Raw genomic sequence first — 16,166 nt, forward strand, 5'->3', positions numbered from 1 at the left:
TCCTATATTTTGCAAAGTACCTCGTCTGAATTCATTCCAAAGCATTGCATGGTCCTCCTATATCTAGAACTGCTGGTGATAGCCATCAAGGGGCCTTCTGTCAGCAAGCTACTGACTCTAAGCTCTATTTCTCTATAACATCAGAAACAAGAGAGGCTGTGCGTAGTCTCAACCACTCCTGGATACAGTGTTAGATTAAAGGTAAAGCCTCCTTCAAGTTGAGCTTGATTCTTGATGGCTTCATAGACAAGTCCGTGCAGTTTTCACGGCATTAAATGGAAGTGGTTTACCACTGTCTGCAACTTTGGGATTTCCTGGTGGAATCCCACCCATATACTAACCATGTCGTGGGCATCCACGTGGGACAAGTGGGAAGACATGGGGAAATGTGGGAGTACATTGCCACACCAACGTCATCATCTATGCATTTCTGTCAGGTGTTGAGACACTACATAATGCATCACTGACAGCTGGGGTCTCAAACACACAGCCCAGTGAGTTCTTTTATGTGGCCCACAATGGCTCAAAAATTTAGAGCACTGCCAGAGCACGAGTCCCACCAGGGTGGCTCTGAAGGTCCTTCTCTCTGCTGCAAGGCAGGACAGTAGTGGAGAGAGCGAGCTGCCCCAGGTCTTCAGAGCTGCCCTGGCAGGATTTGGGTTCCGGCAGTGTTGTAACTTTTGAGCCGTCGCACAAATGGTAACCTGGTTACCGCAACATTGAATGGGAATGTCCTGGGTGCAAACTAAACTTGAAATGAGCCACCATCGTTTTCCAACACACACATCCTCATTTTGGCGTCATCGTGGTTTGCAGCTGCAGGCACAACTGCACACAGCTAATTAGCTGATCCTAGTTAGCTTTTCAGGATCAAACAAGATTGGTGAGAGGTTAAGTAAGGGCAGACACACCATGTCTAAATCTGAGAACATGGAAGTGCAATATTGAAAGATTCCTAGTGTACGAATGAGGGAATTTGCTCATACCAGATGGGGCTCCTCAGAAATCAAAGTAGATCAGTTCATTGATGAATGTGGGTTCCATTTATGTGCACTGGTACACCACTGGACATGTTCCTTCTGGGCCCACAAGTGAACCAGTGCAGTATTCAGCACACAAACAAGCAATGTTCAGCTGTCCGGGTCCTGGGGAGCCTCTGGAGGAAACTGCTAAGGAAGAACAAACAGTGCATATTATGTACACACCCACACACTGAGCATCTGCAGTTTCAGATTTTAGGGTCATCCCAAGTATATCATCCTTACAATTAGAAGAGGATAACGGAATGTTAGAAGAATAAAATGGAGTTGGCTTCTGCTATTCTAACAGTCAAAAAAACAGTGTCTCTTTGTAAACATGCCTAGGATGATTAGCAGTCCTATCTGTGTGAGCAGCCAATTCCAAAAATGAAGAAAGCTTTCACTTTTTCTTTCCTGCAGTGGCAGAGCTGAAGTCACACTGTTTCCAAGAAATGCAGGCGTTCAGAGTTGCCAGAACTAAAAACTGAGCTGCTAGAGCTGAACATCTCCAAGGGTGAAGTGGGTTGGACACCAAATACAGCTTTAATTAGCAGACTCTGGAGATTTGTGTGGTTTATGGGTGCGCACGTGCCTGTGTAAGAAGGGAGGGATTTTATGAGTTTGAGTAGTGCTTAATTTCTGAGCTTTTTCCAAGCTTGTCCCGTATCAGTTGGCAGCTGTATTAAAGAGATCCCACGTATTGGGGGCAGTAGACTTCACCTCTGCCTGGCACCACTACATGGCTTATCAGGTTACCATTTTTGTCGGAATAGTGAAAGAAGAGCAGCATGGAATCATCTGCAGCACCTAATGTGTTTCTCAGTAGTAGAGACTGAGTACCAGAGAAGAGAAGAAGAAACATCAGAGCAGACCTACATAATCCTTCCCGTCAATGTCCTTCAGAAACTTTGTATAAGGATACAGGTAATCCTTGCTTAATGACCACAATAGGGACTGGAAAATTGCTTGTTAAGCAGGGTAGTCATTAAGCGAGTCACCACATGACCGGACCTGATTTTATGACCATTTTTACAATGGTTGTTAAGCGAATCACCATGGACATTAAGTGAATCATGTGGTTGTTAAGTGAATCCAGCTTCCCCAACAAACTTTTTTGCCAGAATTCTCTTAATGACCATGTGATTTGCTTAACAACCACAGTGATTTGTGTAACAACCATCATAAAAATGGCTGCAAATCCTGATCACGTGACCACAGGGGGTGGTGTGACTGTTTGTGACGGTCGTAAGTGCGAGTACAGGTTGTAAAGCACTTTTTGCAAGGCCATCATAACTTCGAACCATCATTAAACAAATAGTCGTTAAGCAAGGACTACCTGTACAGAAAAGACATACGTGTTCCTTTCCATGTAGAGTGGCAGACTGGTTCAGTGCTAAATGTGGGTTCTTTTTGGAGGCACTGGTGGACTGCTATACACATGTTCCTAGTGGTCACCAGTTCACCAGTGGACTACTGCAATACTCTACACAATGCCCAGCTACCTTGGAGGAGCCTACTGGGTGCCTCAGATGGGGCAGACATGTTCAAAAGTGTCAAGTAGAGTACTAGGGTGAGTCATTTGTGGACCCAGAAGGAACATGCCCAGTGGTGTACCAGTGCATGTAAAGGGAACCCATGTTCAGCAATGAATTGGTCCATCCTGGCACACAGAAAGGGATGTGTGTCTTTTCTGTTTTGTTTGAGGGAAAACTCATGAGTACCACACCTCCCCTCCCTTCTCAGTTTGGGAGAATCAGTTCAGATCTTTGTATACTGAACCAGTCCAGAAGATCACCCCAAATGAGCCAGCTCTTGACGTTCTAATGCAGTGTTTTTTCAAACTTGGCCACTTGAAGATGTGTGGACTTCAACTCCCAGAATTCCCCAATCAGCATTCTGGGAGTTGAAGTCCACACATCTTCAAATGGCCAAGTTTGAAAAACACTGCTCTAAAGCAATGGCTTCAGCAAAGGCCCCAGACACTGACTGTGTTCTACCTGAATCGCTTAGAAAGAACTGTGTACTGTGGGTACCCCTCCTTGTGTCTCTCTCCGCCCATATTGACCAAACAGGACATATTGCCAAGGACTAAATGCTAGCAATAATCATCCCAATATACAAGAAAGGAAACAAAGAAGTTCCAGCCAACTGCAGACCTATTGTCAGCCTTCCAAGGTAGACAAGGCTAGGAAGCCAATGCCATGTAGGTCAGGACTATTTTTGTTGAAAAACTATATTGTAGTCCTCACTTACTGACAGTAACTGAGACCGGGAACTCCGTTGCTAAGCGATGCAGTCATGAGGTACAATGTCACATGACCATGCTGACTTATGACAGCAGTTCCGGCAGTCCCAGTTGCCATCATTAGGCAAATCCTGTGCAGTTGCAACGTGTCTGTGTTCACGCGATTGCCATTTGCAACCTCCTGCCGGCTTCCCCATTGACTTTGCTTGTCAGAAGCTGGCAGAGAAGGCCACAAATGGCGATCATGTGACCACAGACACGCTGCGACAGCCACAACTCCAAGGACCTGTTTTAAGTACTCCTTGTCCAGCACTGTCATAACTTTGAATGGTCGCTGAACAAGTGTATGTTAAGCGAGGACTACCTGTAGTGACAGAATCTTGCAAGTCTGAATGTGCTTCCCCCCTCCCTTTATCTTTGTGAGAACTAGGGAGGGGCTGGTCTGAAACTGGTTTATTCAAGTCATGTACCTGCCCCTGTGACTTTGGAGAAATCAAAACTATCCAACAGGTTATTTTGCTGCAATTTTTACAGGGATCTGCACAGGGATTACTGTACATATCTCCTCTGTCGCAACACCTCCCAGGAAGGATATAAGGATACTATGTCAGTCTTCTCCTCTCCGATTCCAACTATATTATTATTATTAGTAGTAGTAGTAGTAGTAGTAGTAATAGTAGTAGTAGTAGCAGCAGCAGCAGCAGCAGCAGCAGCAGCAGCAGCAGCAGCAATAGTATACCAACACAGTGGCCAAATTTTGTGTGGCTGCAGTGAATATGTGAGAACACAGTGTAAATATGATTAAAGCTTCCAGTCTGGACCTATTTGATTCATTTTACTATCTTATTAATATTAATTTTACTAATTTTATTTATTATTATTATATTTTTATCCTGTCTTCTCTCTCTCTCTCTCTCTCTCTTTCTCTCTTGGTGGCAAACGTACCTAATACTCCTTCCTCCTCCTAGTTTCCCCACAACAACAACCCTGTGAGGTGGGTTGGGCCAAGAAACAGCAACTGGCCCAAAGTCACCCAGCCAGCTTTCATTTATTACTCCTTTTATTAATTTTACCCGTCTTGTTTAAATTCCTTTAATATTACTCATCTATGATTATAACAATGAATTAGATTGATTTATTGATCTTTTTTATTGCTGCCAACTGAAGAGGAAGATTGCAATCTGCTGTGGAAATGCCCAAACTCATAAACTCCCTCCTCTCGTACACTCACCTGTACACACAGACAAAGCACAGAGATCTCCACAGCCGGCCACTTAAGTTTGCATGCAACATCTAAGTCACCAAACCTTTCACCCTCTCAGGTTTCCTGTTCTAGCAGTACTGAATGACACCATTTCCGAGAAACAGTGTGACTTCAGTTCTGCTGCTGCACAGAACAAAAAGCTTTCTCCTAGATTGAATATTTGCAGCCTTTCTTTCTCCAGGCAGAAGCTATGAATGTGAAGACAAACAGACGCTTTAAACCAAGCATGAAAAATCACCATCTCTTCCACTGAACAAGCACAGAGCTGGGTTTGAATAAAGGCCTTCCTTCCGATCAATAGCTAGGATTGGCATAATCCATGCTACAGTGCCAGCAATCTCCTTTTCTCAGAGGGTCAACCCCCCCATTACCTCCCCCCCAAAGCAGAAGCAGGGGAATATTTACCTAAACATGTTTAAGAAAATACTTATATAAGATAAATATTTTTACTCAGTATTTACTAACTCACATATTTAGCAATATATACGTTGGATTTACCACATATATGTTGGATGGAAGCCACTGCATTAACTTTGCTGGGTGCCTCTCTTTTCCCCTGAGTTGGCACTTCCTGATCCTACTTTTCCTTTGACATAAAAGCTTGCATCTCTTCTGGATGGGCTGCTCACACAGATTAGAATGCTGTTTCTATTCATACTGTTGGTGCCAAAATACATTTACCTAAAGAAATTGGTGGTGGTGTTTTTTTAAGTCTTAGAGTACCAAATCATCCTGGAGAAAAGTCTATCTATGTGGTTGCTAGGGGGTGACACTGACTTGAGGGTTCATCATCACCATGAGTAGCAGAAACAAATTTGTTGGGTGTTTATGTACATTTTCATCTTGGATTAGCTCTAAAAAGGTTCATGTTCCATGAAGGCATAGACAGCTGGCAATCGCCCACGTTTCTGCCCGTCAGAAACTTTCTCTGCACTGTTCCTGTTTCTCCGAATCATTCCTAAATGTAGTGCCCCAAACGGGCAAGGCATCTCAAGTGGGGATTGTCCAAAGTAGAATACATTAGAAATAGTATTGCCCACGATACTTTCCCAAGACCTGAAATAGACGCTTAACATTACAGCCATTGTTAAAAAGGCACAACAAAGGATGTTCTTCCTGCATCAACCTAGGAAGTTTAAATTATCCCAGGAGCTCTTGGTGCAGTTTTACAGGGGAATCATTGAGTCTGTTATCTGTTCCTCTATAACTGTCTGGTTTGATTCTGCAACCAAACAGGACAGACTCAGACTCCAACGGATAGTTAAGTCTGCAGAAAGGATCATTGCAACCCGCCTGCCTTCTATAGAAGAACTATATACAGTGAGGGTCAAAAGGAGGGCAGAGAGGATTTCTGCAGACTCTTCCCATCCTGGATATAAACCGTTCCAACTTCTTCCTTCAGGACGGCACTACACAGCATCATATGTTAAAACATCTAGATACCGGAACAGTTTTTTCCCTTGTGCCATTGCTCTGTTGAACACTACATGATACAATATATGCTGGACAGTGGTTTCTCCCTTTGAAAAAGTTATCTTATTGTGTAGTGTTATTATTATTTTTCTGTTGCTATCCAAACACACTGTTGATCTCGCTGTTCGTCACCGAAGACAAATTCCTCGTATATATTTTATACTTGGTCATTAAAGTATTTTGTATTGAATTTTATTTGGAAAATACATTTGTCGATGCAGTCTAAAATCGCATCCTCATCATTCCAGCCGTATCATACTGCTGATTCATGTTCAATTTGTAAAAAAAAGAGAAGATTCCCTTGGGTTTGAGGGTCACGTGGCAGAGTATTGTTTAGTGCTTATTTACTAGAGTGTACTCATAAGCTATGGTTTTTCCAGTAGTAATGTATGGCTGTGAGAGCTGGACCATAAAGAAGGCTGAGTGCCGAAGAACTGATGCCTTTGAACTGTGGTGCTGGAGAAGACTCTTAAGAGTCCCCTGGACTGCTAGGAGGTCAAACCAGTCAGTCTTAAAGGAAATCAACCCTGACTGCTCATTGGAAGGACTGATAATGAAGCTCAAGCTCAGATACTTTGGTCACCTCATGCGAAGAGAGATCTCTTTGGAGAAGACCCTGATGCTGGGAAAGATTGAAGGCAAAAGGAGAAGAGGACGGCAGAGGATGAGATGGTTAGATAGCATCACTGAAGCAATGAGCATGAAACTGAGCAAACTCAGGGAGACAGTGAAGGACAGGAAGGCCTGGCGCAATATGGTTCATGGGGTCACGAAGAGTCGGACACGACTTAACGACTAAACAACAACAACTCATAAAGAGCTTGCGGTTAAGTTTCAAGAGGATGTGGGAAGAGGGCTGGTTTTGAGGTATCCAGAAACCGTGGAGTGACCTTGTTATGAGACCACCTGCAGCCCTGGTGTAAACTAAAGCTAATGAACATAGTAAACTGCACACCCTTCAGGGAGAAATTTTAGAAAACAGAGAACATGCTAAGCTCACCATGGGATGTTAGTATGCAACATGGAATCAGGTGTGTCTGTGCAACAATGTAACCCATCATGTTTTTCCATACCTACTTCCCTGTTTTTAAAGATTGATGTAAAACTCTACGGAGGTTCTTCTCCTTAGAGAGACGGGACCCTTTTTTGCTGAAGCACTTCAATAAAAAAAAAAAAAATGAAAGGATTCCCTCACTCGCTGTGTTGATTGGACCTTGCGTGCCGGGCAGACGAACCTGCCCCTCTTTTGTGGCCCACAGGTGGAGCTTGCCTCTGGTGGCCACAGGACATGTCCTAGTCAACCCCAATTTTTTCACAAGTGCAACTCTCAATCCAGATGCTCCTCATGATGTATATACAGTATACACTCGAATTTCCTAAGTGAAGAACGTTGCATTTGTCTCCAAGAGATTTCTCCTCGCTATTCCGCCTTTTCTCCTACCCTCTCAAGCTTGTTTTGAAGCTGGAGTCTGCTTTAGAACTTGACCCATCCGATTGTGCATCATCTGCAAACTTAGAAGTATTCCCCCCTTTTTCCAAGTCATTAATTTTTTTTTTTAAGGTAGGGGACCCAGGGCTGAGTCTTGTGGCATCTCACCCAAACCCGTCTTTCGAATTGGATGAGAAACCAATGGCCAATTGCTTATACGTAGCCATTCTCACTCATTGCTAGGTGGAAAAGATGCAGAAACCCGACTTTGTCCCTGCCAGGAACGTATGCGAAAACTTTCAGGGATCTTACAAGAAAGCAAAACTGAAGATCACTGCTGACATCTCAGAAACGTCTCCCCTATTTGGAAGTCAAAACGCACATTTATAAAACAAGACGATTTGATCGTCCCCACTCGCTGCCCTCCGGACACCCCGACCTTCAAGGCTCCCAGAACACCTCTCGGCAGAAAAGCCGGCGCCTCTTACACTCAAGTGCCTGAAAACGACTGATTTGCCGGAATCGCTGCCCAGCAGAAAGTGAAACTGAAAAGGCTGCCCTTTAAAGGCGCGCCGCTGCTGGCGCTTCGCAAACCTCGAGACGCTCGCAGAGGAACCGGCGGCTTTGTCTCCCGTGCAGCCCGCGCTTCGGAACCCGGCCACTGCCGACGTGAGTACGCAATCGCTTTCGGGAGTGCGATTTTTACGTTGCTTCCAGCGGGTTGCATCCTCAGGGGAGCAGAGCCTTCCTCCCTCGGGAGCTGGAAAATGCAGAGGTTTTTTTGGTGGGGGGGGAGGAGAACGAGAGGGTTGGCATATCTCGCAGGGGGCAGCAGAATATTCTGATTTCTATTTGAAATTCTATTCTATTTGATTCTAAATTCTATTTGAAATTCTAAATTCTATTTGATTCTCGTTCCAGGAAATGGGATTCTCTTCCCCATCTCCTTTCTCTCTCTGTTTAAATTCATCTTTATTCAGAATTTGCCCATAGTGTAAAAGACAAATATAAATGGGATGCATAAAGAAAAGAAAATAAATAAATCGAAAGGAAAGAGAGAGAGAGAGAGAGAGAAACAAAAAAAGAAAGTGCAGAAAAAGAAAAGAGAAATTAAAGTTGAGAAATGTATAAGGGGTTTCTGACCGTCTTTTCAAGAGATCGTTGCCATCTTGTCCCCCCTCCCTCTGAAGTACTCTGCAGATCCCTCAAGTCCCTCAGTTAGTCCAAGTCTATTTTAATCTTTAAATCCAAAAACCTTAATGCCATTTCTTTCTTCTTTCAGCCAAAAGTCCATATAAGGTTTCCAATCCCCCTTTCCCTTCTGTTTTGCCCTTTGAATGCCAGTCACCTGAGGGAGGGGTGGGGAGAAAGAATCGTAAAAACCTTTTTTAAAAAAGGCAATTGCTGAGTTTCTCCTTTTCAAAAGCCTTTTGGGGGCTGCTGTTCATTAATATGCTTGGCTTCCTTAAAGCTCCCCGGCTCCCCTCCTATGAACAGCCCACCCCACATCTGCACCTATTCCCGCCTTACGTTTCTGAAGAGCCCTTAAAAACTTGGCTTGTCTGGAGGGCTTTGAGGAATGAGTGAAGATCATATTTATTTATTTTTATTTTTCAAAATTTATATATGCCGCCTGCCTCACTATACAAGTGACTCTAGGTGGCGTTGCAGATAAAAAACTAGAAAATCCTAGAAAAAAAATATAGGCTAAAAACTACAAAAGGTTAAAATGAAGCTAAAAAGTTAAAACTACGGTGCAAACTAAAAAGGCGGGAAGAGCAGCCTGAGGCTACCAGCCACCCCCAGTGCTGCAACCCCCCACTGGATCCCCATGCAAGTTGGCAGAGCTCCCTTTCGAAAGGCCAACAGGGTGGGGGCCAAACTCACCTGGAGGGGGCAAGAGTCATGGCAGAAAAGGTTCTCCTCCTGGACCCTGCCAGTTTAGACTCTCTAGGCCAGTGTTGTCCAAACTTGGCCACTTTAAGATGTGTGGACTTCAACTCCCAGAATTTCCCAGCCAGCCTGGCTGGCTGGGGAATTCTGGGAGTTGAAGTCCACTCATCTTAAAGTGACCAAGTTTGGACAACACTGCTCTAGGCGATGGGGTCTGTAACATGCCTTTCCTGCCAGATTGAGTGGGACTGGCCATTGTAATGGGGACCAGATGGTCCCTCAGGTAACCTGGCCCCATGCCATGAAGGGCTTTAAAGGTCATAACCAACACCTTGAATTGGACCCGGAAGCAGGCCGGCGCCCAGTGCAGCTCATGCAGCGGAGGTGTGACAGGCGCAGTCCTAGAGGTGCCCACAAGTGCCCACGCCACCACATTCTGCACCGGCTGCCGCTTTCGAATACTTTTCAAGGGTTGCCCCAGGTAGAGCACATGGCAATCGTCCATATTGCTGTGAGATCTGTGATGTTCTAATCCCAATGAAGAAAAATCTCGTGCAACCCGAGTTAGGTTCCAAAAAGATGTCATTTATTGGAATGTACATGCAACTCTAAGCAAAACACGGCTGGAACTAAAACCCACACTTTTCCCACTCTACTTTTACCCCTACTTCTCACCCCCCTCTCTCCAGGTGCCAATTCTGTTTCTCACAGAGGTGCGACCTTGCACATTCCTAACCTCCGATAACGATCCATCTTCCTGGCCTTTGAGAACACACCAATTCCTTCTACTTTCATTTCCCCCCCCCCCAAAGAACGGCAGAAACGAAGCAAGCAACTATTACATTAATATTTTGATTGCTGAAGGTTTTGACAATTGCCCCAGAAGTGTGTGTGGAACATCAAGTAGGAATCATAGGACTGCTTTTTTTGAGTGAGATGGGCGGTGACTAAATGTGAAATAGATAAATAAATATAAATAATATAAATAAATAAATATTTTTATTCCTGTATGGGTTTATTGTTAGCTGTTCAGCAATGCTTGAACTGAACTGACGCATTCAGTTCAATTCAATTCAGTTTACTGGATTAGCAAGTCTGCCCAATTCCAACCGACTTTGGCGGTGTCTGATATTCCCCACAGATAAAAACAGCCATTAACAAAAGATGATACGCAAGATAGAAGAATCAATGTGTAATCCAGAGCAAGCAGCCAAGTCCTCAAATAAGTAAATACGCCATTTTTCAGAGCGCAACCTAAGTTGAAAGGAAGGGAGGGTGAAGCGGGAAGGCCTCGAATTTGGGAATCTCTTTTTCTGTTCATAATGTAGCACAAAATCTTCCAGAGGGATTTTTAAAGGGTTAGATTCAGCTGTGTTGATCTGTTTCTTTAAAATAAGAGAGAGAGAAAGGAGATGGAAAACAGAAAATAAATCCTTCAGAAGGGCGGGTTTGAAAAAGATGCAGAACAGGAGCTTTGGAGACCCTTCATTTTAAGAGGGGCCTAGCCCAGGTCATCCGTGGCCTGACTCAGGACAGCGGTCACACTCCAGACGTGGTTTTCTTGGCGGAGCAGTGGCAGCGTGATCTGGTGGGGGATTTGATATCACCCCCTCTGTCCTGGTCAGAGCACTCCCTGGTGCCCGTGAGGATCTCCTCTGCTGCCCCCCTCCGCAGGGAGGCGGGACCTATTCGAGCGGTCCGCCCCTGGCGACTGATGGACCCGCAGGGGTCCCAAAGGCAGCTGGGGGCTGTTCCTGAGGCCTTGCTGCACGGTCCAGCGGAGGCCCTGGCTGCAGCCTGGCATAAGGAGGCAGCTGGGCCCTTGGACAGGATCTCGGCCCCTCGCCCCCAGCACTCCCTGTGGTTTACAGAGGAGTTAAGGGAGCTGAAAAGGGCCAAGTCTAGAGTGCCGCTGGCAAAAAACTAAAGACGAGTCCAACTGAACACGGGTTAGAGCTGCTATTAAGGCCTACCTCGTGGTGGTAAGGGCAGCAAAATGTCAGTATTTCTCCGCTCTTATTGCATCCTCAGAGTGTCACCTGGCAGCCCTGTTCAGGGTCACTCAGTCCCTCCTGGGTAGGGAGGGCTCAGAGGACTATCTACAGGGCCGTGCAGAGGAATTTGCTGAACACCTGACGGATAAAATTGCTCAGATCCATTCTCAGTTGGAGGCCAGGTGTGAGGCGGGTCAAGTGGAGTTGCCCAGAGAGCGGTCTTACCCAGTTATCTGGGAATTTAGATCCTAACTTAACTGCTAAAGCACAGAGATGTTTTGCAGTTGAAATACTAAAGAAAAAGAAAAGATGGAAATTGTAATCTAATGCTCAGCTAGGAACAGCCATCAGATTCTAATATAGCGGACCCTTGCAAATATGCCCGTAAGATTCAGGAAACCACAACATTCACAATATTCATCACTAAGATGCCAATTTGCTTCACTAGCAGTCCCAGCAGAAATGTTGTTTGTGCTGGGACAGGAATAAAGTCACAGCTTTGATGACTCTCCCTTCCTGCCCATTACAAAAGGCAAGTAGTGAGCAAAGCCAGAGATATTCCTGTTATGGACGGTAAACTCAAAGTGAAACTCCAATGAGGGGATGGAGAAAGATTCTGTAGTTTGGGAGGGGGGTCCTCACGTCAAATGGGGAGACCCAGCAAACTAGGATTCAGCTGGAGGCTGAAAATTACATGTCCCTGTGCTCAACATGGGGATGTCGAGATCCATATTTTGAGCTATAGCTCAAAACTAGCTGAAAAGGGTCATGAAGAGCTCAGAGCCAGGAGGCCGAGGAAACAGTTGGGTGTTAAGATTTGGAAGCAGATTATAGTGAGAATGCAATTTAAGTTTGCTTCTTTTCACTATTATGGATTCCACAGAAGAAGGAAGTTCTAAGGTGCCTCTTTCCTTAGATCATGCCTGTCGATGACATCTGGTTGTACCTTACACTCTTATCAAATTCTTGGGTGGCAAAGGAATCACTTGAATCTGACTTGAATCAACGTCAGAGGGAAGTGAAAGACTGGATCTGGATAAGCAAGACAGGTTCTTCACTTACCTAACTTTATGGATTCAGTCAATCCTTCTCAACTATTTCTTTATTAAATGCATAACCCAAGTTCCTCTTGGGAGGAACTTAAATTTAAAGATGGGAACGTGTTTTCAATTATATACCTGAAGGCTCGAATTGGTCTATTAAGACCTTGGGATGTACTGTGGTTTTACTGTGGCAGTAAAGGTGATCATGTATTCTGGGAAGGATAAATGTATTTGAGACTCCAGAATCTGGCTAAACAAATTGTCAACTTTCAGTCTTTGAATAGATTTTATATTACCAAAAAAAGCAAGATCAGGTAATAGGATCCCATATTGTGTGTTATACTGTATTTTTTCTTCTTTTTTAGTCTTTTCTTTTACTGTTTATTTTCTATTTTTCTTTTAACCATATAGCTTTTTTTTCAATCATTTAGACTGAAATGGAGATGTATAATATTCAATTGTTATCGCTGATACTGTTTAAATAAAACTTAATGAATGTTGTAATTTTAAAAAACCTTGTTTTGCTCCAGATGTGTTGGACTTTAATTCTGTAAATTTCCAGCAAACGCAGCCTTTGGGTTGGCTCTGGAAGTTATAGGAGCTATAATCTAACATTTCTGAGAGAAGTAAGCTAGGGGTGTGTAAAACAAAGGATCAGAAGTGAATTTCTAAATCTAATAGCTGAAGATTTTGCACACTTCTAAAAAGAAAGTTGGTGTCCTTAACAAAGTTATCACTGGGTTGTCATGGAAGTGGCAAAGTCTCTTCTAGAAGTTCTGAGTTTGTTGTGATTTTTTCCAACCCAGATAAATGTTCATGAGCTACAACTTTGACCCTTCAACCTCCCCCCCCTTTTTTTTGATCCAGGCTGAAATGGCTGCGCAGACAGAAGGCGCGCTTGTTATGAGAGCCATAATGAAAATTAGTAAAGCGGAGGATGTCCGAAAGGAGACAGAACTGATGATGAAGCACCATGCAAACTGGGAGGAGTATCTGATGCCTGGGCCAATCTCCATCGCCATATTAGGGGAGCTGGCTTGCATTGCTGCAGAACAAGGAGATTTTACCATCAATAAAGCCCCACCTGTTAGAGGCTATCAATATATGAGGCACCCAGACTCTTTCCATGCTTCCCTGATGCAGGTAAGCAACAGTGGTTGGCAAGCCTTTAACATCGCTCACAAGAATATGGAAGGCATCCGGCTCCTTTCTCTGAATGTCCCCGAGCAAATCAAAATGATCGTCCAGACCTTATTCCAGGAAGATGTTACATTGATAGACGCCTTGCTTCCTGGACAACTAAGCACCCTGAAATCAACTGCAAATGAATGTTCATCTTTAGCTGCGGCAGTCGAGGATAAGTTCAATTATGTCATCTGTCTGATTGGGGAACTCCTGGAAGTGTGTACGAGTTCCAAATCACACTACGAGAAAGGATTGGAAGAAACCAAGCGTGCATTGGAAGACCTGGAGCTAAGAAAGGCAGCAGCTGAAGAGGCAAAGACGAAAGCTGAGGAATACTACAATGAAGTAAGGAACAGAGTGACTGAAACGTTTAACGATTATAAAAACGCGGTAGATGACATTCCTACTGGGTGGAATGCTGTACTTCTGGAAATCACTTCAAGTATAAGAGAAGCCTTGACTATGCCGTTTATCGGTATTGCATCTTTGTTCAGCGCTGAAGAAAAACAGTCGCTTCCTCCATCTGACAGCAAAAGTGAGGAACAGTTGGAAAAGGAGGATGACTTTATAGCCCTGAACAACATCTGTGCCCAGTCAGCTCAAATTATGGCACTGGGGAACGCTCTTGAAAGTCTGTTGGATGATGAAGGTAATATTGACATGGATCAACTTTACAATAAGAAAAACCATGAGATCAAAACCGTATGGACCAAAAATAAATCTCAGCAACTGTTAGAAAAGATAACTAAAGAAGACAAGTGCAGGGTCAAGAACTTGGCAATGAAAATATGCCAGAAGATAATGGATATTTCTGATATCTTGACTCAAGCAGCAGAGTCAGGGAAACAAGAAAACAAGAAAGATCTTAAAAAGAAAATGAAAATTCTCTTGAAAACTATCCAAATTTTCGATAGCAGAAGCAAATCATGTACCCGCACGTCACCTTTTGGTCCCGTGGCACCAAATATGGCAAAATCCCAGGAAGATGTTCAAGGAGATTCAACCATGGCAGTGAAAAATAGCCTTTTGAAAATAGAGCAAACTAAACAAATGCTGAAGCTGAGTCAAGAAGAATACCAGAAGAGTTTTGACAACTTAAAGGAGCAGAATAAGGATTTGTTGGATGTGCTCAAGGAAATGAGGAATCGTGAAACAAGGGAGATTGATTTTGAAACAGCCAAAAAGATGCTGATCAAAGGGTTGGAAGCCTTGGGAAGAGTGAAGCAGCAGTGGGAGAAGATGGTGTGTTTCTTCCAGATGATCTCTAGCCTCATTGACTCCTGCCTCAATCAGCGCCTTAGAGGATTCATACAATCAGCTGAGAATCTTCCCCAAATTCCAAATTATTCCCACAAAGACTTTGTCACAGATATGATCTATAAGCAGGCATTCAATGTGTCCAACATAGCTCACTTAGTGCACATGATATCTGACACTTACACAGAAGTATCTTCAAAATACCTGATGGATAATGTAAGCAGCCTGGGTAGGCTCCTTGCCATGCAGTCTTCCGATCCCCAATTCTTGACGCTGCGTAATGACTTAAGAAAAAGTTGCGATGATGCCCAAAAAGCCATAGAAGACACGGTCATTAAGCAAAGGAGAGAATTTGAATGTAGTGTCTATGCCAGAGTGGAAAAAATTTCTTCTGAGCTGAATGGTGTCTTGCCAGAAGTGACCGAAGCAGAGAGAAAAGCGATCGAAGATAATGTACAGAAGGGGATGAGGGAAATCAACGAGGACGAAGCTGATCAGTTCGTATAGACGTGTCTTTCAACCCATGAGAGAAACTGAGGAAGCCTAGTGTCAGAACCTGCATCAATCAAATGTCATTTTTAAAAGTTATAGCAGTCAATGGATGTTTGCTTGATTTGATTCTGCCATTTGTATCTGGGGGTGGGGGGAATGGTAGTTTATAGTTGTGTTTGAGTTATTGCTATGAGATGGAGAGGCGCTCAAACTGATATGAGAATTTACAGCAAGACCTGAATGCAGACAAAACCGGTGGTAGTCTGAAGGCTGGGAAGGACTGTGTTATCAATGGGAGGAATGCACAAGGCCACCATTCTGTGAGAAAGGATTTTGGCGCCAATGTAGTAAGGGGGGGGGGAATAAGTAGAGGGAACTTTGCACAGGCTTTAGTTTTAGCAATGCTTTGCTTCAAGCTGCATGTACCAACCAATAAAGGAGCATTTATCTGAACCAGGCCTGGTTTCACGAGAATTCTTCTAGACTGGGGTTTGGACTTTGTGGACTTGACACCTAGATTCTACTGTATTGTTGTATTTCCCCCCAAGTAATAGAATGTGAATTGGGGCGGTGGGTCTCTAGTATTTGCTAAGACTAGAAAATGTTGTGGGAAACCAAGAAGCAGCTGTAGATGGTGCACTTCAGGATCCTTTTGAAAACTACCCTGGCCAGCTGTTTCTGAGGGTGAGGCCCATGTTGGATCCTCGTAAATATTTCTATTTTTGTTTCTCCTTTCTTGTTACCTCTTCTCCTCTCATCTTCAGTCAGTTTTCTTCTTTTATTTTCAGAGGACTGATACTTCTTCCTCTGAGCACATCTACATCCTGGCTTGTCTCCCCTACCTCTCCTTTCGCTTTTGGCTGTTTCTAATA

At 43.9% G+C, this 16,166-nt stretch overlaps 1 protein-coding gene across 1 annotated transcript; it reads left to right on the top strand.

Annotated features, from left to right (window-relative positions):
• The first annotated feature begins 7,950 nt into the window (after positions 1-7,950).
• Positions 7,951-15,750, top strand: LOC112541624 (uncharacterized). The gene is made up of 2 exons (XM_025171930.2): positions 7,951-8,099; positions 13,228-15,750. The coding sequence occupies exon 2, from the start codon at positions 13,234-13,236 to the stop codon at positions 15,307-15,309; it is 2,076 nt and encodes a 691-aa protein (XP_025027698.1). The 5' UTR covers positions 7,951-8,099; positions 13,228-13,233; the 3' UTR covers positions 15,310-15,750.
• The last annotated feature ends 416 nt before the right edge of the window (positions 15,751-16,166 follow it).

Source organism: Python bivittatus, unplaced genomic scaffold, assembly GCF_059951505.1.
Source record: "Python bivittatus isolate LINGU-HERP-01145 unplaced genomic scaffold, Pbiv_v1 ctg000080_np1212, whole genome shotgun sequence".
NCBI lineage: Eukaryota > Metazoa > Chordata > Lepidosauria > Squamata > Pythonidae > Python > Python bivittatus.